At 43.1% G+C, this 23,562-nt stretch overlaps 2 protein-coding genes across 2 annotated transcripts in view; one reads left to right on the forward strand and one right to left on the reverse strand.

The window, feature by feature from the left end:
- The window catches only part of SYBU (syntabulin (syntaxin-interacting)), a gene marked incomplete at its 5' end in the record, with an annotated part of 39,308 nt that extends 34,649 nt beyond the window's left edge, over nt 1–4,659 (forward strand). Inside the window, 3 exons of the mRNA XM_010075841.1 lie at nt 1,122–1,325; nt 2,117–2,266; nt 3,403–4,659. Coding sequence (XP_010074143.1) covers nt 1,122–1,325; nt 2,117–2,266; nt 3,403–4,492 — 1,444 coding nt within the window. The remainder of the gene's footprint in view (nt 1–1,121; nt 1,326–2,116; nt 2,267–3,402) is intronic.
- Nucleotides 4,660–9,039: 4,380 nt separating this feature from the next.
- EBAG9 (estrogen receptor binding site associated, antigen, 9) lies at nt 9,040–21,677 on the reverse strand. Its single transcript, XM_010075840.1, has 6 exons — nt 21,582–21,677; nt 18,156–18,234; nt 17,803–17,961; nt 15,813–15,920; nt 14,728–14,819; nt 9,040–9,560 (listed from the first exon to the last, which is right to left on the reverse strand). The coding sequence occupies exons 1-6, from the start codon at nt 21,662–21,664 to the stop codon at nt 9,440–9,442; spliced, it is 642 nt and encodes a 213-aa protein (XP_010074142.1). The 5' UTR covers nt 21,665–21,677; the 3' UTR covers nt 9,040–9,439.
- Nucleotides 21,678–23,562: the final 1,885 nt, after the last annotated feature.

Consider the following 23,562-nt stretch of genomic DNA (forward strand, 5'->3'; position numbering starts at 1 on the left):
CTGTGAAAGGTTTCAGTGTTGTCACAAACCACAGTCCTGCGCTTCATTGTGAAATAATTATAAAATCACCCAAACCACAGCAGCGTGATGGAGGTTCACAGCAGCCACCCAACCATCTGTTCCTTATAAACTGTTCCATTTTCAGAGGAGGGAGGAAACCAAGTCAGACAATTTTAAGAAGAGATTCTGCTTTATAATTCTGCGGTATTTACATTTTTTACGTTCAAGCCTTCTCTTTTCCTGGCTGGATTTGCCTTTTTCCTGTATTTTTGTGAAACCTGCCCTTTCATTAGAGTTTAGAAGAGCAGTTTCCGTGGGAGGATGAAGGCAGCAGCGCAGCAGCACAAAGCAAGTGAGCAAGCGGGGAGCACAGCCCGGGAGAAGCCATCCTCAGAGCACCCGGCCCCGGGCGGCTGCGGGCAGAGCAGGCACGGGTCGCTTTCCAGCACAGGCTGCCAGTCAGATTGTTTAACAAAAAGTGGGAAAAGAAGGGCAGATATGCATGGGGGAAACTGGAAGGAAGGAAGAGAAGGCTGTGCTTGCCTTTGGGTGTTTCAGTGCCGTTTCAGCCTGCTCTCAGCGGGGGTCCAGCCGTGTCCAGCAGATGAAGGGCTGACAGCGACAGCGGAAGAGCCCAGCGTGCCCAGGGCAGGGAAGAACAGCGGCTCAGACACAGTCTATTCTCACTGCACGCTGCGGTCCCTCGGGCTGCTGGCTGAGCAGCGTGAAAGCAATCTTACCATGGGCAACCCTGCGCAGCCTGGCTGGGGAAAGCCCAGATGGGTTCCTCTGGTGCTGGTCCGGGCTGCAGCCCGCTCGATACTGAGCAGTCAGGGGTTCTGGGGTCGGGGACAATCTGATGGAGTCTCTGGGAACTGTGCTGTCCACAGGGAAATGTGAAGGTGTCTGAGGTTTCCCTAACACCGTAATTCAGACCGAGGGCCCCGCAGTCAGGGAAGGAACACGCAGGGGCTGAGGGCTTCAGGGCTGGCTTTCTCTCCAGCTACTCAGTTATCTGTCTGGTTCGGTGTTTAGACAACTCTATGTGTAAAACAAGACACATAACGGGTTGCATGGTGAGGACAATCCAGTATGACTTAACCATCTTGGTTCCCCTCCAGCCGTGGCCCTCATGGTCGGAACAATGGATCCTCATCCTGCAAGTCGGGAGCCAGCCCCCCTGCGTCCCGGGAGAAGGACCCTCTGTCAGCGCTGTGCAGAAACCAGCTGAGCCCTGCGAGCATCCACCAGAGCTACAGGGCTTCCTCGGCCAGCAGCAGCAACTCGGGCTCCTACAAAGGCAGTGACAGCAGCCCGGTGATGAGGCAAGTCCTTGTCTCAGCTGCTCAGCACCCGACTCGCCTGCTCTGCCCGTGGTGCGGGACGGGCTGTGGGGTTGCCCAGCAGGTCACCTGGATCCTCAGCAGAGGTGTCACTCCTCGTGTTGGTGGCTCAACAGTTGACAGGGCTCCCCATCCCCTGGGAAAGGTTTATTGTCTCAGCACGGTGACACTCAAGGTCACTTTTAGTCACAGCCCACTGCTGTTGACTCTCACGCCAAGGCAGGCTCTCTCACCTGGTTTCATGCCGTCAATTCTCATGGGGGTTTGCTGGTTTTTTCCTCTAAGGGTCCTTTCGCACTGGGGAGAGCATGGCCTCGCCTGGCCACATCTGCCCGGGGTGCCCTGGCCACCCGCCCTGCTCCAGGGCACGCCGCCCGCTGCGGGTGAGGGATGGCTGGGGATTTTATGGAATCACAGAATGATTTGGGCTGGAAAGGACCTTGGAGATCATCGATTCCACCCCCTGGCCGTGGGCAGGGACACCTCCCTGCTCAGAGCCTCACCCAGCCTCACCCAGGATAACTCTTACAGTTAGGTGCCTCTTTTGGCACAATGGCACTGAAACCAAGTGCGATAAACAGTAAATTCTGCACGTAGCCACAAGGCAGCTGTTTCCTCAAACACTTTGGTTAGCCAGGGGCAGTCCTGTGTGCGGAGCCCCACGTGAGCCACGCTCTGTGTCAGTCAGTGCCATGGGGTTGTTGGGGTTTTTTTGGCAGGACTGAAGAACTGTGACTAAGGTTATGTGATGGTTTGGGTTTTCTTCTTTTCAGGCGATCAGGGAGATACAATTCTTGTGGTGACAATCACAGCATTAAGCCACAAAATCCAGAGCAGTACCTGACTCCTCTGCAGCAGAAGGAAGTGACAGTTCGGCATTTGAAAACCAAGCTGAAGGAATCTGAGAGCAAACTTAAAGAAAGGTATAGTTCACTCCAGAAATCAAAGTTAGAAAGATTTATTCAGGAGCATTTAGGGGTGGGAATCCTGGGCATTTTTACTCATTTCTTGACCACGTAAGTTGTTCATTAAGAGATTTGAAATATGATCGGTCTGACTCGGTTGTTTTCAGGTATTTCAGGTTCACAGCATGCTTAGTCAATACCTATCATGCAGTTCAGTTATGAATATGGCTTTGTTGAACTTTCCCAATAGAATATTTTTAAAGGATAACTTTTTACCAGCCTGATTTAGCACTGAGACGTGTTACACATAAAACAATTACCTGCCAGCATGTATTACCTCATCTCCTGTTCTGCCTCACTCAGTGGAATGTGACTACAAACCTCCTCCTCCCCTAACGAAAGAAAAGCCCTGACACAAACCAGTGTGCTGCTTGGGGCTTTGCCGCTTAGGTATGGAGTTTTTCACCACAGCCCGTTGTGTGGATGCTGAGCAAAGAAGCGGCAAAGTGCATGACACAGCACCAGGTGTCGTTTCTTTCACTAAACCGCCCCGAGAGCTGGCTCCAAGGGCTGTCTGCACGGAGCCCCAGGGCAGAGTCCCAGGGACCCCTTGGTCCAGCTCGGGACAGTCCGGCCTCTGCATCCGCGAGGCTGGATCTCACCAGGGGCCCCCTCTCCCCACCTGCTCGCCGGTCAAGGCAGCAGCAGCCTTGGGCAAAGGCAGCCCCGCGCTGCATCCCCGGTCCCTGCTGCTGCCTGGGGCCAGGGTGGGCTCTGGGGCAGGGGAGGACGTGGCGGGCGGGGGGATGTCTCCAGGCGGCTGTTTCTCGTTTCCTCCGAGGCGAGGCAGGAGGTGAGATGCTAAGCGCTGCGCTGGTTGGACCCAACCCAGCGGTCACCACGGGCGCTTCAGAACAGCCAGGATCGCGGCACAGCCCAGGAGGCTGCTGGCTGCGTGGCGAGGCCGGTGGCTCCCGCTAGCAGCTGGCTCGCGTCTCTGCCGGCTCTCAGAGGCAGCGGCACACGCTGCAGGAGGAATTTGCTTCGTCCTTGGAGCATCTCTGCAGCAGAGCCATCCCAGCGCGGCGGAGCCCCGCGTTGACTCTTTACTGAGCAGTCAGCAGAAGTGATACAACGTTTTTATTTTGCTACAGGGAAACAGAAATGGAAGAGCTCAAATCTCAGCTGGTACGGATGAGGGAGGACTGGATTGAAGAGGAGTGTAACCGTGTGGAGGCAGAGCTGTCCTTAAAGGAAGCAAGAAGCGAAATTAAACAACTCAAGCACGTTATTGAAACTATGAAAAACAGCTTGGCTGAGAAAGACAAAAAAATTCAGAAATACTTTGTAGACATAAACATTCAAAACAAGAAACTGGAATCTTTGCTGCAGAGCATGGAGATGCCTCAGAGCAGCTCTGTGGGGGATGAGCAATGCCTGGAGCACACGTGTGAGTCGGAGGGGAAGCTGCTGTCACTGTGCGCCGCGATGCCAGACAGCCTCAGCACAGAGGACCAGGCTCTGGAGGAGGTGGCAGATAGCGGGCTGCTTCTCAATTCGGACACAGCTAACGGGACTGCCTCATCTGAAGAGAGTTTGCTCACCACAGCTTCTGAGCTGAGTGATCCATCTCCCTCCAGCCCTGCTGTGAATAAAGAGATGCTCGACAGTGTTCTCGATGAGGAGGAAAGCAGCACCATGACGGTGGAACAGGCCATCCAAACTGATGTGGTGCCATATAGCCTAGATGTGGAGCAGCTCATCCAAAATATCTTCAGAGCTCAAGATGCCCGTCCTCTAAGCCCACCTTCTTCACTGAAGGAATTGGGTGAATTTTCTCTTGGGAGCCTCAGTGATTCCGGTATCATAGTGGACTTAACTCCAAGTGATCCAAACTCTGCCATCCTTTTGTCTCCTGTGGAGTCTCCGTGCAGGGAAGTGGAGCACAGAGTCAATGAAAACCGTTTCATGAAAGAACTTGATTTTACAGAACCTCATGATGATGAAGCCTTTGGGTGTATCCGTACTTTCTCTCAGACAGGCATAAAGAGGAGATACTGGAGCAGCAGTCTTCTCAGAGATGTTCTGGCTGTAGCAGCCCCTGTTGTACCAACCATCATGTGGGTGTTCAGCACTCAGAGAGGAGGCACAGATCCCATTTACAATATCGGAGCGTTGCTTCGTGGTTGCTGCCTGGTGGCCCTGCACTCTTTGCGCCATACACCCTTCAATATCAAAACCTAAAGTCCACTCTGTCCCTGGGCACCAGCTGTCCAAGGCAGAGAGAAAGAGGGACGAGACAGAGCCTAAAAAGTTACTGTATATTCTGGCAGAGTCCCTAATTTTGCTTTTGACTATTTGATTTGCACTATAAATCGGTTTGAAAATGTTCCTTGTTTCAGAATGAAAAAGCTGAGCTCTGTAGTTCCACAAGATGTTTTTAGCTGTTGTTTTCAACAGAACTGCTGCCTACAGAAACAGTCCTCCTGTGCCCAGGCACCGTGTCCCTCGCCCGGGCTGGTTTCTTTCTGGTGCCAGCACATCTGCACGGTGAACATGACCAGGGAGATCAGGGAGATCGACAGCTAGCACTCGTGTGTGTGTGTGCTGGGTTACTGTTAGTCTCGGTTTCCCTGGCTGGTTCACAGAGCAGACGTACGAGCACTTTGCGCTGGCTCCAGGGCAGCGTGAGATGCGCACCGGAGCAAAGGGCCGGAGGAACGGGGGTGCTTCTTTAGGCAGCCCCAACCGAAAACATCGGTGAAACTCCAGCGTTGGGTGGCTGACAGGGAGACTGGTTCCCGCTGTATCCAGAAGGCATGCTAGCGCTTTCCATTTGTTGTCTGAAGTGTGAATTCAGTTTAGAGGTGACACCCGCATTCCCCAGGCAGCTTCCAGCACATCGTTCGTGCCTGTCTCGTGCAGTGCTCTTCTCAATCGCACAATTGCTTCAGCATTTCACTGGTCTTGTGTGTATAGGGGGACTGCAACCAAAAATGTATGTTGTCGGGAGTCTTGAGACATGTTATAATGATAAGTGGAGGTGTGGATACACATTGAATATTAATGTTGTTTTAAAGTCTTAATGTATTGGAACCTGATAGTCATTGGAGTCCTTTGAAATACTGTGTATAAATGTATTGTGTTTTAACTTATTGTTTATTTAATTGTTTTACTGTAAATTACCTTTATAATCACAAGTTCAGTAAAGCATGTTAGAAATGTTAATGGTGTGTGAGTGTTTTGTTGTAGCAGGGCTATAAAAACACCCTGTCTCAGCTGAGCTGCGAGGCACAGGCTGAGCACAAGGAACCATCAGGACCCAGAGAACAAGGTTAGACTGAGGAGACCCAAGTGCAGCTCCCAGCGTAAGCACTCAGCCAGAGGAGAAGGCTCCAGTCGGTCTGTGGGTGCGCACACCCCCCACTCTGCTGCACACACACGGCGTCACCCACTACAAGTGACCCAATCTGTAACCCCCTGCGATCCTCTAGAGCTGGGATCTTCTCCTTTCTGCACTGCCAGGAGAGCACCAGTCCCGCTGGCACGGGAGCCCAGGCGGCCTCGTTTACCCCAGCCACGAGCCAGGCAGTCTCAGCGTGCACATCGAGGTGCCACTGGGACCACCAAACCACCAGTCCTCCGGGTCCAAACCTTGGGGTCTGCGCACAGATCAGAGGAGGGCAGTGTCACCTCGCAGACTGTGGCAGGAGCATTCTGCCCCCAGGAGCTGGCCCAGCAGCACGGCAGAGGGGAGCGGGTGCCACCACCTGGGGGGTCACCTACACCGGGGAGACCCCCTCAGCCCAAGAGGACACCTTGGAGACCGCTCCACCCAGGAAGGGCCCTTAGGAGTATACACGAGCCCCCGTCCACCTTGGGTATTGATGTATCCCTGCTGGTGGCCTCCTGGAGTCCTCCCTGGAGCAACAGGTCTGCGACACAAGGTCCTCCCCGCGGCAAGGGACACCTGCCACCGACACTCCTCCCGGCTGAGAGCCCTCGCACTAAGGGGCGGGCGAATGCATGCTGCGGGGTGCTCTTCCCCCCCAAACCCTAAAAGCTCTTAGGCAACCCTTGCATTTCCCCAGTGGGGAGGAGGACACGCGGCTCAGAGGCTGAAGGGTAAGAGCAGATGTCTGTGTGCTGGGGTTTGTGCTGCTAGCGCAGGAACCAAGTCAGCTCCTCCCAGGGCTGAAGCAACGCTTGTTGATAACCCCGCTGCTCATTTTCCTTTCTAACCCAGGAACAAAGCAGCCCTTCTTTAATATTCAGCTTAAGAACTACCCAACATGCCCCTGAGGGGCTGAAAACGTTGAGGCACAAGCAGTGTCCCCCTCCCCTCCAGAGATGTAGCCTTACTGATGACCACCCTCCCACAAGGCTGTTCTTAACTTTCAGTCCCTCATTTCTCCTTGTTTCCCCCAAATGCCTACCTCTGCTAAATTCCACAAACACAGTAAAACGAAAGCACTGTTTTATGTTTGTCTTACACGAGAAGAACAAGCAAGGGTTTTGCTCCCCAACCCTTCAGACAGATGAACACGGGACGTTGCAAACATGAGCAACCACAGCACAGCCCAGGAAAGGATGATGTTTTCAGTCCTGGCAGGTCGATCCTCTGTAGTCAAGAATAACAGTGAAGGTAATGACGGCTAGCCTTCAGTGAAGAAAAAGACAGTGACTGGCCAAGTATGAGAGGGAAAAAGAGGAGCCTACAGCAGCAGGACAGGAAGAAAACAAGCATGGACGGTGGGTGTACGAGATCCCTCGAGAAACTCAAACCAAGGGAAAAGATTATTATGGAGCAGCAGCTACACAAAAGGTTTAGCAAAAATGTTTTCACATTTGTTGAGGATAAAAATCAAGATATAGGAAGGAGGAAAGAAGATACAGCACAGGAAAAAGATGAAACAGGTACCAGTACACGGAGTTTTCATTTGGAAGATGCCACCTCTAGGAGCACTGTGTTCTTGCTGTCACCATGTCAGCACACGGTACAGGAGCCGGGAGCCGCTGCGCTCAGGTACAGGCAGATGGAGGGACGGACACCAAAGCAGCATGTGGGAGAGGGAAAAGCAATGCAGGAGCGCTGACATGCAAGGGAGTGGCAGCACCTACCAGTTTTTAAAATGGCTGGAGGCTTAAAAACATGTGCTCTCCTGATGCATTCAGAGCCTTTGTTTCTAAGTTTTTATTAGCTAGCCCCTGTTTTGTTATTTTTAATAAATAGTATTTATTTGCATCTATTTTACAGTCTCAGAAATAGCAACAGTAAGCTCTAAAGTATTTTTTTAAAATATGAGATGCAGCTTCCAACAGGTTTTACCTTCAACAGGCAATAGACGGGAGGTTTCCCCGCCCTGTGTAAGCAGCAGTGAAAGAACTATGACTTGTACCTACTCCCTTCCTTGCTGCGGGGAGGACAGACATGGATCATTATTAAAGTCTATTCACAGCAGTTCTCCTTATCTCCCACCCACCATCTGATATGTCAGAGGTGTGTACTAGGAGCAGAGCTGCTTGCTACGCCACTGTGGAGTCTGCACAGACTGCAGTCATCCATTCTACTCCCGCCAGAAGAGTGGTGCAGAAAATACGCACAAAAGTGCACACTGTTGCCTTCTAAAGTGTATTTTAAAATGTAGCATTTCTCAAAAACTTCTTTCACAGCTGAAAACTGCTGTCAAACCCGTTGACTTGTGCAAGATTTTAAGTGATATAAGTGTACTTAGCATTTTAAAAAATAACTTTTCTCCATTACTAAGGCCATTAAAGGTAATTCTTACCGTCTTTCTTTCTCAATTGCTTTTAAGCAAAACTTGTGTCAGAATCTACTTACAACTTGGTTAAAAAGTCTGTTTTTCTAGGCAGAGATAACGTAGTTAGATAGCCCCCCCATCTCTTCCCATTCTTTTACAACTTCACTGTTCCCTGTACGCAGAGGGAACAAGTCTGAGGCACAGAATGTGCTGTCTTCACTCCTCTGTCAGAAGGTAAGAAACCCATACAACCCCAGGATAACAGCATCCACACTACAGATGATGGAGAAGGTATTCACTGAAGCTCTGAGCTGGACACAAGAACCACATGGACTCTCTTCCCGTACACCTTTCCTTCCAGCAGACATTAAACTTTTCTTCTTCATTAAAGCACTGTTGTCTCCTACTGCATATTTACCTAGCACACTTTTCCCAGAGGAATTCCACTGTAAATACACACAGTGAGTGTACACAAATGGAATCTGAGAGTGCTGTTAACTGAGAATTTTCACACTAGCTTTATTAACAGGAGGACACTTTTTTTTTTTTTAATTACACTGCCTACACAACAAGATAAAGTGTAAGGATTTTTTTTTCCTAACTGGAGGAATTAAAAGAATTTTTGCTAGAAATAGAAATTCACCAATACAAGTAAGGGATTAAATTGCTCCCCTATGTTCACAATGTCAGCCTTCATAAGAAGGGAGCAGCATGAACCACTGTTGTGTAGTGATGCCACTGCTGGTGGCCACGGCAGAGTTGTAAATGGGCATGGTAGCACAGGGAGCTGCAGGTGACAAAGGGACAAGAAATCCACTGTAGTGTTCAGCTGTAACTTGCACTCTACTATAGGATGCTCTACCATAGCATATTCTATCAGGACTACACTTAGAGTTACAGGTCATCCATAAAAAGTAATTTACTTCTGCACAGGTTGATATGATCTCCCACAGAAACCTGTGAAGTATTTATAAAAAATTGTATAAAAAGGCAAAAGCAGACATTCTTTACCAGGCAGGAAGCAAAGGGTTCTTTAAAACTGTTTAATTACATGTTTCAGGTAAGCACAGACCATATAGATTTCCCACCACTAAATATTTACATTCTTTTCTCTAGGCTCTCTTGAGCTGTTCATTAAGAGTGTCTTTCAATCAACATCCTTGCTCAATCACTTTTGCTGCAGAAAAGGGTCCTGGAAACATAATTCCATCAAGGCATGATTTTCTGTGGTTTTTTTCCTTCTTTGAGAACCACCTACTAGTAGTTCAACATGTTTTGGGAGAATCCTGGCTTCCAAGATGACCTGAAGAATGCATGGAAATCAAGTAGTTTGTTGAAGTTCTAAAAATACTTAAATCAATACCAATATATATGCTGTAGAGCTGAAATTCTCTTTTTTGCTGGCACTGCCATTGATGCCTGGTTTCTGTTAGGACAGTTTTACACCAATTTTGTTTTGTTCCTTTTTCATTAGCCTTTGGGCCTCTTTCTCCATTTTCTTTCGTTGTTGTTCTGCTGCTCTTTTTTCCCTTTCTGCTATCTTCTGTTGTCTGTAATTAAAGAAAACATTCATTGCTTAGTAACAGGAATACAATTTTCTGCATAGTCATATTTTAAGTCCCTGTCAATAAATATGTTGTTATAACTAATAAAAACAGAGCTTCAGTCTGCTGTAGTTAGGCTCAGAAGAGTTATTCTTTCCTTGTACTGAAGTACTCTTTTTTACAGATTAATCTAGTCTTAGGCAGTAATATTTGTTCAAATATTTTACAATCTAAAAGCCACTCAATTCTCAAATATTCAGAGTAAGTGAATTAGTGAGAGTGTATGACAGTTATAAGGCCTAGAGCCATTTAGGAAAAAAAATAATCTAATACTTTGAGTAGTAAGATTACCATCTTTCCAAATTCAGACCAGAGCAGTTTGACTTGTATAGAACACTGACTTGTGTCCCCACTCCCTCCCTCAGCAGAGGCATCAGTAGTTATCCTCTTCGTAATGCAAGTACTACAAACATTTTCCTCATGATTAGATAACTTCCAATATCCCCCTTTCAGGTGTTCAGTATCTGTATTGTACTCTATTGTTCAGTAAAAATATAAACAAGAGCCTTTAAGGAAATAAATAATTTAAAAGTCTTCAGTTGTATATCCCTTTAGCATTATTTCTAATCACTGCTATAAAATCCCAAACATCACTATCTGCTAGCTCAGAGAATCTGTCTACAGAAATAGGTTTCCAATTTCAACAAATAACATAGCTGACTAGAGTGAAGGGAAAAAACCAACACAAGAATCCACCCATTTTGTTCCCCTGCTTCAGCTAGAACACGTAACTTGAGCGGTGCAGGGGCCACACGGATCTGTACTCCCAGTGGCATATTGCAGCTCTCAACTGTATTTGGTAAGTAGCCACAGAATGACATAAGGGGGTCACTCCTGCTTTGGATTCAGTTTATTAGATAGGAAAAATCTACTAAGTTGATTGAAAGAGGACTTTAAAAATAAGAAAATGAAGCTTCATTACCTTCAAAAGGTGAAAATTAACACAGATTCATTAAGAATAAAGAATTGCTTATTAAAAGAGAATAAAGACTTCTCATTGACCAGGCAGTAAGGAGTTAACTCCAGAGGTATCTAAATCACCTGTGCACATCCACTTAAGCTGTAAAACATACAGAATTAAAAACTATCATCACCTGCAGCAACCTTCTTTGGTAGATTCCAACCATGGACAACATCTGAGGTACAAAGACTATGTATCATCTTTGTATTGGAGAGGAGAGGGACTGCACTTACCACCTTCATTGTTTCCCTGGACTGACTATTGATGGGTAGAAGTTTTCTTACACTCTGGTAAGCTGCTTTGCTGTCTGTCACAGACAGACACAGTCACAATCACTCACACCAGGATCTACCTCCCAAGTTAATGGAAGCCCAAAGTTTTTTTTTTTGACATCATGACCCGCTATTCTACATTCCACCAGAAAGCCAGATAGTTGACAGCACTGTCAGTCCAGCACATGCAGAGTAATGTTTGCCACTTTACAGCAGCAGATTTTCTTATATTCCCCACACGTCTGAACTGATGCAGAAAGGAAGCAGCTCTATGTACACCAGCCAGCACGTAGAGACAGAGTTCCAAAAAGCCATGTGAGGTGTTAAGCAACGCTGCTATTCATCTGCAATTCTCAAGTGCGGAAAGTCAGAGCAGATCGTGTTTCTTTTCCCCCTTATAAGCCCCCCGACACAGAACTCCTCTGCACAGAGGAGTGGTTTCCATGCCTTCTACTGGTTGAGTAATTTTATTAGACTTCAGCTATGCCCAAATGAGAAGAGACCTTCACCTCAAGAACTGAAGTCACCAAAAAACACAAGGAAGTAGCTTACCACAAAGTGATTACCTTTGCACTGCTCTCGTACTTCGTCATTATTCAAAACATTGATCTCTATTCCAAGCTTCCTGAATGTTTTCAACATAAACTTACTACCCTTTAGGCTCAGAAAGGTTTAATTTCTCCATAAAGGAAGAGCCTGTCACAAGCTGCAGCCGTATCTGATTCACTTTTTCTGGGTTCCAAGGCAAGGAGTTCAGCAGAGTTTGCATGGAATGATGTAAGCTCTTTAACCCTGAGAAGGATTCATTCCTGATGTCAACCTCACTTTGCCTTACCAACACAAGTTATGTCCAAAAGACCTAAACCCCCCTCAGTGGTTAGCAGAACATTAATTATAATCAGAAAACAGGTAGCAGGTGTTCTCATTCCAGGATGTTTTTATTTACTGCACACATACTGAATAACTGTAATAAGAATGATTTCATACCACTTGGTCTTTTACTTCAACACAATCAAAAATGCACCAGCGTTTTATCCAGCGTTCTCACTGGGAAAAAAATTTCATTGGTATTAGAAAGTCTAAAGGTGCAGATAGATGTCTACGCTTTGCAGAAGAAACCAAATTCTATCTTCAATTAACTGAAAATCCAGTTTATCATCCACCATGCCGATTCACCACTGCAAAGTTTAAGTGCATCTCAGCCCAGAACCTGCTGGGGTGTGTGAAAAAAAAAAAAAAGATTACAGGAACTTCTCAGGCACAAGTAGCCTCCTCCCCAGCACTGTCTTTCAGCACGCTTTGATTCCAGAAGCATTTGGCTTACTCGACATGCTTCTTTCCACTGTCACACATCCGTGTTAAGTCACCAGAGAGGCCACAGGATAAATCTTCTCTGCTATGTAGCTGGCCACAGCTCATTTTTGCATGACTGATCAGCACTCCATTACTAACCAAAAGTTATTCAAGTCTAAGACACGTGTGCGTACCAACGGAGCACCAGCAGGTACCCAGACACAGCTAACCAAGGGAGATCCTTACTTTTCTGCACACTCATTTCACCCTCGGTAAGCACTGCTGAAGCAGAGTCAGCATTAACGCTCTGGAGGGTTAGAGGCAGGGTTAGGAGCACTTCGCCCCCCATTTATCAGTCTGAAGTCTTCAGATCATTTTCTGGACCAAGATGAAGTCTTCTAGCACTAAGAAGAGACTCTGTAACGCTTCTTTACTATGGTCTGGTGAAAACAGAGCCAGTCCTGTCAAGTACTAGACTTCAGTTTTATGCTAAATGTCAGAAGTTAATTACACCACAATGTATGCTGCAAGAGAAACTGTAAACCCAGATAGTATTTCCTATCAATCTTGATAAAAATCAGCCATTGCTTTCCTCAATTACAGAAAAACATCGTAATTTGATGTGTCACAAATAAACCAAAGGTTTTACTTCACACAGCTGGCACAGAGCTTGCACAACAATCAGCTGTGCTGAGGCAGCCATTCACAGCTGGCTAAGCAGCATGCAGTACAGTTACAGTTCTGATCATGTTCCTTCTATTCACTTGAAATATTTGGACACATACACATTCCTTTCAAAACAAGTAAAGTTTGATACTTTCTAGTGGGGCCAGGGAGGAATTCTGTGAAAATTAACCACTGGAGCTGATGCCTTTCAACAGCAAAGATGCCAGGCTGAAACCTTTACAACAGCTTCAACCAAGTAAGATGACACTTTGAAAAATGGAGTTTGTGGGAAAATCCCACTGCTATTCCCATGTGAGAGATCTCTCTTACCAAGAATTCTAGACCATGAACCCCAACTGGCAGACGATATGCCCTTGACCATCTGGGAATATCCACTACACAAGTTTTACACTCCTGAAATAAACTGGCATATGCACACACCAGCTTATTTTTAGTAGCTAATTTGTATAAGACAAGTCCCTGCTTCAGAAAGTTTGAGTATTTGAGTCCTAAAAGCATCTGTAATGGAATATGGTAAGTGATAAGTAAAGTACAACGTGGTCTCTGCAGTTAACAAAAGTAGTAATTTATTTTCTCAGTTCAAAAAAGCAGTATTTTTCATTGCCTTTCATTTTCTTTGTCTGATGCATCATAGATTACATCTCAGCAGAGTGCACTTTTACTGAGCCTGCTGATACTCTTTATGGGAAAAGGTGCTATCCCTGGAACAAAACCAGCCCAAAGGCACGTCATTCATATCACAAAGCTTGTACTTCTGTGATACACTAGTGAAAGAAAAGCCCTGAAGTTAAAAAAAAACCAAGATATTGACCAGAATGTACACATACAGATATCCAATTAAGTTTACAAAAATACTTGCATTACAACCCTATTCTCACATGTTAAGCTGCTGCAGAGCAAGACTGATAGAATTAGAATTGGTTGAATGTCTTATCATTAGCGCATCTAAAGTCTGCTGATGACTTCCCTTCTTATTCTACTGGTTGAAAAAAAGTAAATTTTCCCAAATTATAATAAATAGTTGACGAGAATATATATTTTTTTTAAAATACCTTTTTTTCCTTTAAAGAGTCCCAGCTCTAGAATGATTTTTTTTAATATATCATGTCCTTATTTCGTATTACCACTATTGTCTTACTGCAGTCATTTACTTGTGATTTCGTGAGCTGAATGAGAGCAGTTTAGGAATCTGGAGCCACCTGAGGCAGGTTATCTGATGATGTAGCAAGCGATTAAAGTTTGATAAAACCTTGAAATTAAACAGGTTAACATAAGTCACTGCCAATTCAAATGTGATTAGCTTAAACTCAATCTGCATCTCTTTACCCTTCATACTCCTTCCCTGTGTTCTTAGGAGAAAAAAAAAAAAACACAAATGGAAGAGATGAAGTACTCATGTTAACTTTGTGCAAGATGCTGATTTTACATTAAAGCCTTATCAGCTAGTTTAGTAAGGTAGCTAGAAAAACATGGCTCCTACCTATGAGGATTCCAAGAACATACTTATAACTTCACCTTCTACGCTGAACTATTTTTACTTTACAGCATGATCATGATCCTTTTTATAAGGGTATTATTCACTGCTATTTTACTTAATGAAGTTAAAACATGTTATTTGTACATAATAAATTGGGGGGGGGGGGGGTTTTATCTTTTCTGGAGAGAGCTTAATGTGTGTTCAGTGATTCTGAGATTCCCCCCACTATCTCACCTACTAAACTGACTGGATCCAAAACGTATTCTGCCAAGTGTACATAGAGATTAGATGCATAAAAACAATTTGTCTTAAGAATTGTTTAACAATTCTCAACACTTACCAGAAAGGTATTGCAACAAACAAACCTGTATTTAATTCTTTTACATTTGAAAATTCACATGGTGTTACATTATTTTCAGTTACCTAAGAACTTCTTCTGCTTGCCAGGCAGCATCTTCCTCTTCTTCCCAAGCATTGGTATTTTCTGGCCAAGTATCCAAGTCTCCCAATTCAGGCTAAAACAAAAGAAGAAAAGCTCTAAGTACATGGAAAAATTGATAAAACACTTATTTTTAACTTTGATGCTTCAGACTTCCAGAGATATTTGAGATATGACTGCTTCTCAACTGGTTGTCCACATGTCTGTCCCTGCTATAATATCAACTTTTTCCAGTTAATTGTTGGATAGTTTTTTGGATTCTATTGGCTGGTATTGAAGGAAGGAAGGAAGTACTGAAGTGCATTTTTAGGAAGGAGAAGGTAAGTTGATGGTAGATAGTGGAGAAGATTTCTGGAAATTGCACGGACAAACCAACATGGACACACCAACATGTGGATGTACAATATCACTCGAGTGCTGCTTTTTACTCACAAGTCCTTTCCTGAATTATTTTCATTATGGACAGTCTAAGGAAGTGGTATGACCAGTCTGTGCTGCTTTCTGCCTAGACCCTTTCGTGCACTATATTCATCAAAGCAGAAGTGTTGTTCCAGAAGGCACAGGGGGAGAGAGAACATCTCCTTCTAAACACTCAGGCTATTAGGTAACTAGACTATTTTTTCAAAGGCTAAAGGGCAAAAATTAGGAGACTGTTAGAATACAATCCCTAAAGAAAGGAAGGAAGAAAGAGAAAGCTAAAAATGGGTCCAAGATAATAAAGGCAACCCAGAGGCTTTAAAAAAAGCCTACTCTTTTGTTAGGACCTTACTGTGTAGAATACAAAAAAAATGTAGTCCGTTGCTTTAGAAGATTTGCAGGTATACAAGTGTTTGGAAGCATCTTACCTTTTTAATCACTGATCTGTTAAGTTTCTCAGTAGAATAAATTAGTTAAAATTAGATTAACTACTAACTACTTTGAACAAAATACTCAATTTTAAAACAATTTAGATTATTCCACAACTGTTCCTCTTGCTCCTCACAATGCAGACCTTAGGTAGAGTATTCCTGCTCCTACAGAACAGTCATTTAGCTGTCAAATACAAGATCAATACTTAGAGCATACTTACAGACTGATGAATAAAAGGAATATCTTGTGTAGCTGCTAATCTGCTAGAGAATCCTGTGTTTCCCTCTGGAATCCCAAAATTTAAAGGCTCTCTTTTTTTAATAACTATCTGAAAATATTCAAAAACAGGAATGAAAAGTGTTAAGTCAAAGCACTGCACAGATTCCTTGGTGATCATATAACTCCGTGCCTGTGAAGGTAAAGCTACACAACACCATACTGCGTCTCCAACCTGCTCAGGTTCTGGAAGCTGGACAGCCAAAGGAACAGGTAAGTCAGAGAAGCTAAATGCAAAAGACACAAGAACTCTCCTCCCCGCCCCCCCCCCTCCACTTGCTTTTTGTTGTCACAGGAAAACCTACGACTGTATCCAGACAGAAAGGCCACAAAGAATTACAGATCAAATAGCCACAACTCCGAGTAATCACAATAAGCTACCAATTACATGACATTTTCCTTGGAGAAACCCTGCTTCCACAATAGGTCACTGTAAGATAGTCCTCTTGAGGACAGTGCTGGCTGCACAGCTGTACTGCTCTGGAACATGAGCTCTCCAAGCTACTTCAATAGCATATCCATGCAGACAGATTAAGTTTCAGCAGTTGAAAGGTAATTCACTATCACATCAACTGGTAAAGCTCTGTACTGATTTGGTTGAAAAATAGGCACCAATGATTCTCCTAAAAGGCTTATTAGCAAATTGAACATGGTTGGTAAGATCACATATCCCTTATTTGTCTTGACCTCAAGATATGAACTTAATTGCTTATTTCGTTCAGCCTACGTTAAGTCTCTTCCAAAAGAGGCAGATTTGCTGTTCCACCGACTGTACCAATGCAAGAAAGGAAACAGGACTAGACCATCTTATTTGCAATGACAGACTCTGCTATTTGACTGAAGTTCCACTTCCAGACATTGTAGATATGAGCAGTAACACTATAGATTGCACCTCAGATCTTGGGATTCATATTGAGCCCAGATTCAGTGCAAACACAAATACAAATTCATACTTAAGGGTGGTAACAAGGCCAAGCTAGCAGGAACGTTCTTTAGGGTGCCTGCAGTCCTCCCTAGAGATATGTTTGAACTAAACCCAATATGCAGTATTCAAACAGTACAGACTCCAAGCTTTGTTCTGTACCTGAAGCTCAATCTATTAGGTAAAAAACATCATTAGATACAAAGGAGAAATCTACCTCTCCCCAGTCCTCCTCTGCCCCCCAGATTTTGGGAGACCAAAATCCTTAGAAGAATTTAGTCCACAGAATACTGCAAATCCTGAATGTACAGAAAACTGACCCCAATATCATCTCCAGTTCACGAAGGGGCCGCAGGAAGGTTCAGGCCGGAAGGGGCCTCAGGAGGTCTGAAATCCAACATGCTCCTCAAATAGCTGCCAGCTCTGAGGCTGATGAAGGTACTCAGGGCTTATCCACTTGGGTAGTGAAAACTTTCAGAGATGGAGCCTGCACAACCTTTCTGGTAACCTGTTCCAGTGTTTGACTGCCTTCGTTGTGAAAAAGGTTTTCCAACTGACTCAAAGCCCTGCTAAGTACCCAGCTCAAAGATTTCCAGAGAGAAACAAAACTTCTAGTTACCAGAAGAGTAATTAGCATTTCTTTACAAGTGTTGATGCTTTTGTGGATATGCCCTTCTGTCTTGTCTCCATAATGAAAACAGACATTTGAAGAGCAAGCTGTTTTGAAATATCAGCTCCCTAATTCCAGCCTCCCCACTATAACTTGGTGAAACAAGTAACCATTGTTTTCTGAGACTGAAGATGTAAACATGAACTAACATCACATTTGGTAAGATCTCAGAGTCAGTATTTTTAATTGAACATGTTAGACTAGACCTCAGCACCTATTCTAATTTCAGTAGGACAGCTTAGTTTTACCAGAAGCACCTTGTATAAATTGCCAATTTAGTTACAGACTATTTTAAAGCATGGAAAACTCCGGAAGTATAGTTGAAAGTGCAATAATACCTACTTTTTGAGTTTTTCTTATAGTTGGTGTCATATCTTTGAAATAATCGGGTTCCATTTGTTCCAAAGGATTTTGCTGAGCAGCCACATTACCATTACCACCTTCAATCTTCACACTGGTAGGCGCATCTTCATCCCATGAAGACCAGTCTTCTACTTCTGTCTGAATAGATGTATATGGTACAAGTTAATATTATCTGCAAGTAAAAAGTTGTCTTCTTATATCTTGCTAAGATAGATACTTAATATTATATAGCACATATAATAATATCTTTCTAAGATATATACCAATCCTGCTGTAGGACTAGTATAGCAGATATTCAGAGTGGTTATGTCACTTAGCACTTAAGCAATTACCTGTTTAGGAACAGATGAATAATCCACTGTGGTTGGCAAAGTTATTTGGTCTCCACTTAACTTTCGCCCTCTTCCAGACCTGAAAAAAAAATGTAGGATTCCTCCAAGCTCTGAAAACATGAGCACTAAGTTTAAAAGAAAACAAAAAGGAAGTCTGAGAACAGCACTACTGAAAATAGTCATGGCTAAAATAGTAAGTGCTTGAACTACCTTAATGTTAACTACTGCCAGTAAAAGTCTGCTAAACGAAGGCATTTTATCATGAATTTAAAGTGGTGTTCACAAGAATTTCAAAGTGCAATTTACTTTTCAAACGATAGCAAAAATAGAGGAGAAGCAACTCTAAGAAATATGAAAATGGACAAATTAACTCAGTTATTTGCATACAGTCAGATACAATTTCAGGATTATCCGTGCTTCTGAAGGAAACACTATTGGTCTATGTTTGTTCAAAGATAACCATTTCTACTGTAAGCAGAGAAATCTTTCTACTTGTCTTAGATGTTAAGCAGTGCCTAACAAATAATTTTGAGCTGCTGGATTTGAAAGTCCCGCTAAAGCCCTTTTTCCCTCAAAGTCTAAACAGAGGTAATACAAGGTTATGTGAGTCAACACCTTCCGTTCAATACATGTTTCTACCTAAATAATACTATTTCAATTGAAGCATTTCAGCAACTATATAATTTTAATTAAAAACAAACACTAGTGCATTGCAAATAAACCACCTACATATTTACTTAATGACAGCGCTCAAAGATGACAAAAATAATTAAAATATTCTCAGCTGACATTCTCTGTATTTTAAAACCTTACAACACAAGAGAACGAAATTCAGGCTCATGCTCATGTTCTCCCCAAGGAATGTAAGCTTCTATAGCAAGATAGTCACGCAATTGACCTTAAGCAGCATGGAAAAGTTAAGTTTCATTTATTGCTACTGATGAGACTACAACTGGAAAACTACAGTTTGGAATTTGCATCCATTAGTTTTACTGTTCTAGAACATTCTACCATCAACTCGGAATAGCTGAATTGCTTGCAATACCACCTCTGCTCCATGCTGGTGAGGGATTGGATATATTTTTCCTACTTTAAGCCTAATAGATTCTTCCTTAGGTACAGTCAGGTGCAATTATCATATTTTCAAGCTTTGTATAATTAACTCTAGCCCCTTTAAACTGTTCCTTTAAGATGAAAACAAACAGTTTAGAGGTACAGGAAGGTGAAAACACTGCTCCCTCAAACACATTAGCGACGTTTGGTTCTGGCCAACTAGATTTAGTTCATGTCTCTAAAGGAAATGCAAGCTTGGAAACATCCTCCTTCAGACCTGTACAACACACATATCTTTAATACTACTCCAAGTCATCACTTCTGCAATTACATGTATTTCCCTATCAATATGATCTAGAAGACTCCAGCAAGTGGCTTATAACAAACACGCATCTAGCCAAGATAATTACACTGACCAGGGTGAAGGTGGGAGGAAACAGCTCCTGTCACACAACATGGGAAACAACATGCTACACAGGACACATTCTGAGGAAGGCTACATATCTCCACTTTTTCTACAAAGGGAAAAAGACCTTTATAGGAACAGCTGCTTCACAACCGTTGTTAGACAGATATTGATCACTGCTCTGAATTCCAAACGCCTCAAGAATTCTTGGTTTTGTTTCTCCTTACTAATTAGCAGCATCAGACTACTCAACTGGAGAAAATAACTCGAGATTTTAAACAGAATGAAGTTTCATCTCTTTTTATACTTACACCTTTTGTTTCTTGGAAACAGTGAATTCAGGCAGGCTGTTTATCAAAAAAAGTTTTAAGGCTTTACACTGACTAGAAAGATGTGTGATCTCTACAGGCACTTGTATAAACTATATACTCTAAATAATACTAGCTCATATCCATTGAATTAAAACGCTAATTTAATTAAATCACATTTCCTGGCTATCAGGTACACTTGTATGCAGGGGTGCATTACAGGAGAACAACATTTATCAAGCTATGCTTTGCACCTGACATTAACCAGGAGAAACACTTGTAGTTGAACTAGTTCGATCCACTGAGTTGCTCATGTAAAAGATTTTCATTCGTTCAACTAACTGTTATTCACAGAAGCAAAGTTTTCCTTCTTTTTACTCCTAAGCAGTTCTCCAGCTGTTCATTTCAAGGATTCATTTCATCCAAAAGTTGAAAAACTGAGGAAAATGCTGTCATTACACCTACTAAACAATTATCTGCTTATAAAAGCTATTTTAAGACTTAGAGAGTCTTAAAATGATGAAGCGTCCACATAATATAGAAGCTATCACCAGCTTGGTGTTTTGACTTATTTTGGAACTTGAACAGCAAGTATTCTTAGTCTAATTTGGAATTCCAATCACAGGACTAAGGTTGACATCTCCCTAGTTGTATGCAGCATTAAAATGTATCTTTTCAAAGCTCCACGAGATCTGTAATGAATTTACCAACCAGTTGAGAGCTTCCTCTTCTTGCATGAGTAAAGGTGAACAGGAAATAAACAGTTATTTTGCATCTACATTTTCTGCACATGCTTTAACCTCACTGGCAAAGCAGTAGTCATCATACACAAAAGGAGAATACATTTCTTCAGATTGCTATTTGTTTACATAAAACGACATTCTGTAAGAGTGGCAAGAAGCAACAGTAGTTCAAACGACAGCACAGTGATGAGATGATATGCCTTGGGTACTCTGCTACTGTACTACTAAACTCTAGTATTATAGAGCCACAACTCCTGAGGGTTTTTTGAATGCTTCTAGGTACTACACTGCTGTGTTCATGGGGCTACAACTCAAAAGAACACTAAGTATAACTCACAAGAGCAAGTAGAAACAAGTCAAACATATTAAAAAAAAAAGTTCCCTTGAATTTAATCACTGTCCTCCAGACTTGTGAAAGAATGTCCAATAGGCAGAACAATCTGAAATCTCAGGCAACTGCTTCTTGAAAAAGCAGGATGAGAATCACATGTATAATGAAAGGCTACTGACCGATGACTGGGTGAATGCTGCCATTAACTGAACCTCTTAAAAAAAACCCAAAAATGCCACTTGCAAAGTACTTCTAGAACAGGCAGAGAACAAATTTTCTTCAGGTTTGACACAGGATAGTTTTAAAAGGCAATTTTAGAACCCTGTCACTGATGTTTAGAAAATACTCGTCAGAGAGATCTTACCGCAAAACACACTCACAACAGCAGGACAGAGACTGTTGAACTCAGAAGGAATATAAAGATTACAGAATGAATTTGACTTAGTTTTCATCTGTCTTGATTGTTTTGCAATTAGTAAAATCAGAACTGCGAAAAGTGATGGGTGGGTGTTGGGAGAAGGAAAGAAGTGCAAGAATGTGTAATTAAAAAAGAAAAGGTAACCAAATTAGATAAGACATGTTTACCTGCATATTAACTTTTTAATGAAAGAAAGCACTGCTGCCAGGCAAGTGCAGATCTTAAAGAGTCGAAACTGTGTTATGGCCATGGTGAGAAACCCTTCCTGCAAAAGAAAAAAAAGGTTAGATGGAGAGGATTATACATCTTTACACAGTTCTTAAAGTCAATTTCCTTAGTTGCTTATAAGCAAGGAACATTCTGTGATACTACATTAACGCAAGAAAATAGATGAGGTATGCTACCTGCTTACTATTGGAACATTTCACTGATGTAAATAATAAAAGGACCTAATGTATATGACCTTTAAAGACACAGCGCATGATCACAGGTGAAGTCACAGTTAAAGACACCTTTAAAGGGAAAGCGCAGGCCATCTATTGCAGTGATTGTACAGCTGATCTGTTTCAGATACTAACAATCCTCGGCAAAGAACGACTTTGTCACCCTGTGCGCTACAGCACAAGTTAACCCCTACATCTGTCAGCATTCCTGTGCCAGACTGGGTCACGCTAGCAAACCCAGCCAAGCAAAAATTGATCTGTGGCTGAAGTCACGTACGCTGACAGCTTTTTTTCAGTGTCAAATTGATAATCTAGAAAATTTACACTCAGTATACCACATTATTCCAACAGATCCGCTCAAATAGGTACAGACTGAGTCAAAATAATCTGCTATAATTCAAGGATCCCTTTTCTCTCTTCTACAGGTGAACATTTCAGAGAAAAGAAGAGGCGGTTAGGCTTCACAAATAGTTTTTCATTATATACATCTACACTCGTAACAACATTTTCTGTTGTAAGTTTAACATACCTCCCAGTGAGAAGAGAAGGCAGCCCTGTGACATTTTCCTCAGGCCATGAGTACTCCATGGAAAGACAGCTTGATTTCAAATATGCTATGGCATTTAAATCACTTTTTATATTCCAGGCTTTAAGTTAGGAAGAGTCAGGAAGGTGGATCATTAGGTAGGCTGCTCCAATACTGCCCTGAGGATTTTATTAAAAAGTACACAATGGGATTTGTGAGCTTCATGGAGCTTAGATGTATTTTTTATTGGTGTTCATTTACTAGATAATGTAACTAGCATTAAACACTGCAGTAATACAGTACTGGAAATATTGCTTCACGTACAGTCCAGATACGGAATTTCTGCTACTGAAAAATCACACAGGGTGGCTGTTAAACAAACAGGTCCTTTTACTGTAAAAGGGAAGGTGAAGTCAGTAAGCACCCGCCAAATTACAGACCGTGCTGCAGCTCCGCAGAGAGGCCTCCCAGGACATGGGCCACCTCTACTTCAACACTAGCGTTGTCTTAACCTCATGTCATGGGAAACTTCAAAACGCAGAGAACCCTACACAACAGTGGGTATTAAATGAGCTTTGCATCCAACAGGAACGGGGAACAGTCAAACCTTCCACAGGGCCACGAACAGCAGACACCACCCAACACATTTAGCTTTGGGTTTTCAGGACAGGACTATCCTTTCGTATTCTGCTCCAGCACTTCCTCACCTTCTAGAATAAGCGATTTTGACAATATCTAGGTGACAGAAAAATGCACCAGTCAAGAACGTGAAGGATTCAGGAATAGTGGAAGTTAGTCAAAAAAGAGTGGATAGCAACCAGATGGGCAGTTCTCTGTTCCGAAGGTAGAAATTATCGCAAACTAACGTTGAATTGGTGAAATAAATAGTTACTTTTGAAAGAGGCAGCTAGAAAGCTATCTAACTGGGATCTGAGATATGAAGAGCAGGTGAACTGCTGACATGAAAATAAAGGTTCATCTTTTCTGGAAGGAAGCTTGTTTAGAAGCTCACTCCCCTCTTCCCTGTTCACTCTATCAGCTTGGGGGACAGGAGGGAAGGAGTAGAAAAGTACTCCATGTTAGAAAGAGTAAAGCTATTTTCCCTGCTGTTTAGCCTACCTAACTGCCACGCTGGACTGTCCAGACAGATTCAAAATTAAAAAGTAAACTATTGATTGA

The sequence above is a fragment of the Pterocles gutturalis genome, unplaced genomic scaffold, assembly GCF_000699245.1.
Source record: "Pterocles gutturalis isolate BGI_N339 unplaced genomic scaffold, ASM69924v1 scaffold1403, whole genome shotgun sequence".
Classification (NCBI taxonomy): domain Eukaryota; kingdom Metazoa; phylum Chordata; class Aves; order Pterocliformes; family Pteroclidae; genus Pterocles; species Pterocles gutturalis.

What these genes read in the sequence shown, in the direction of transcription:
- EBAG9 (XM_010075840.1), bottom strand. Translation starts at nt 21,664, where the DNA reads ATGGCCATAACACAGTTTCGACTCTTTAAGATCTGCACTTGCCTGGCA. An exon ending in ATTAAAAAGTTAATATGCAG is followed by an intron (nt 18,235 to 21,581) that starts GTAAACATGTCT and finishes TTTTTTTTTCAG; the next exon opens with GTCTGGAAGAGGGCGAAAGT. An exon ending in TTCCTTTTATTCATCAGTCT is followed by an intron (nt 14,820 to 15,812) that starts GTAAGTATGCTC and finishes CTTTTGTTTTAG; the next exon opens with CCTGAATTGGGAGACTTGGA.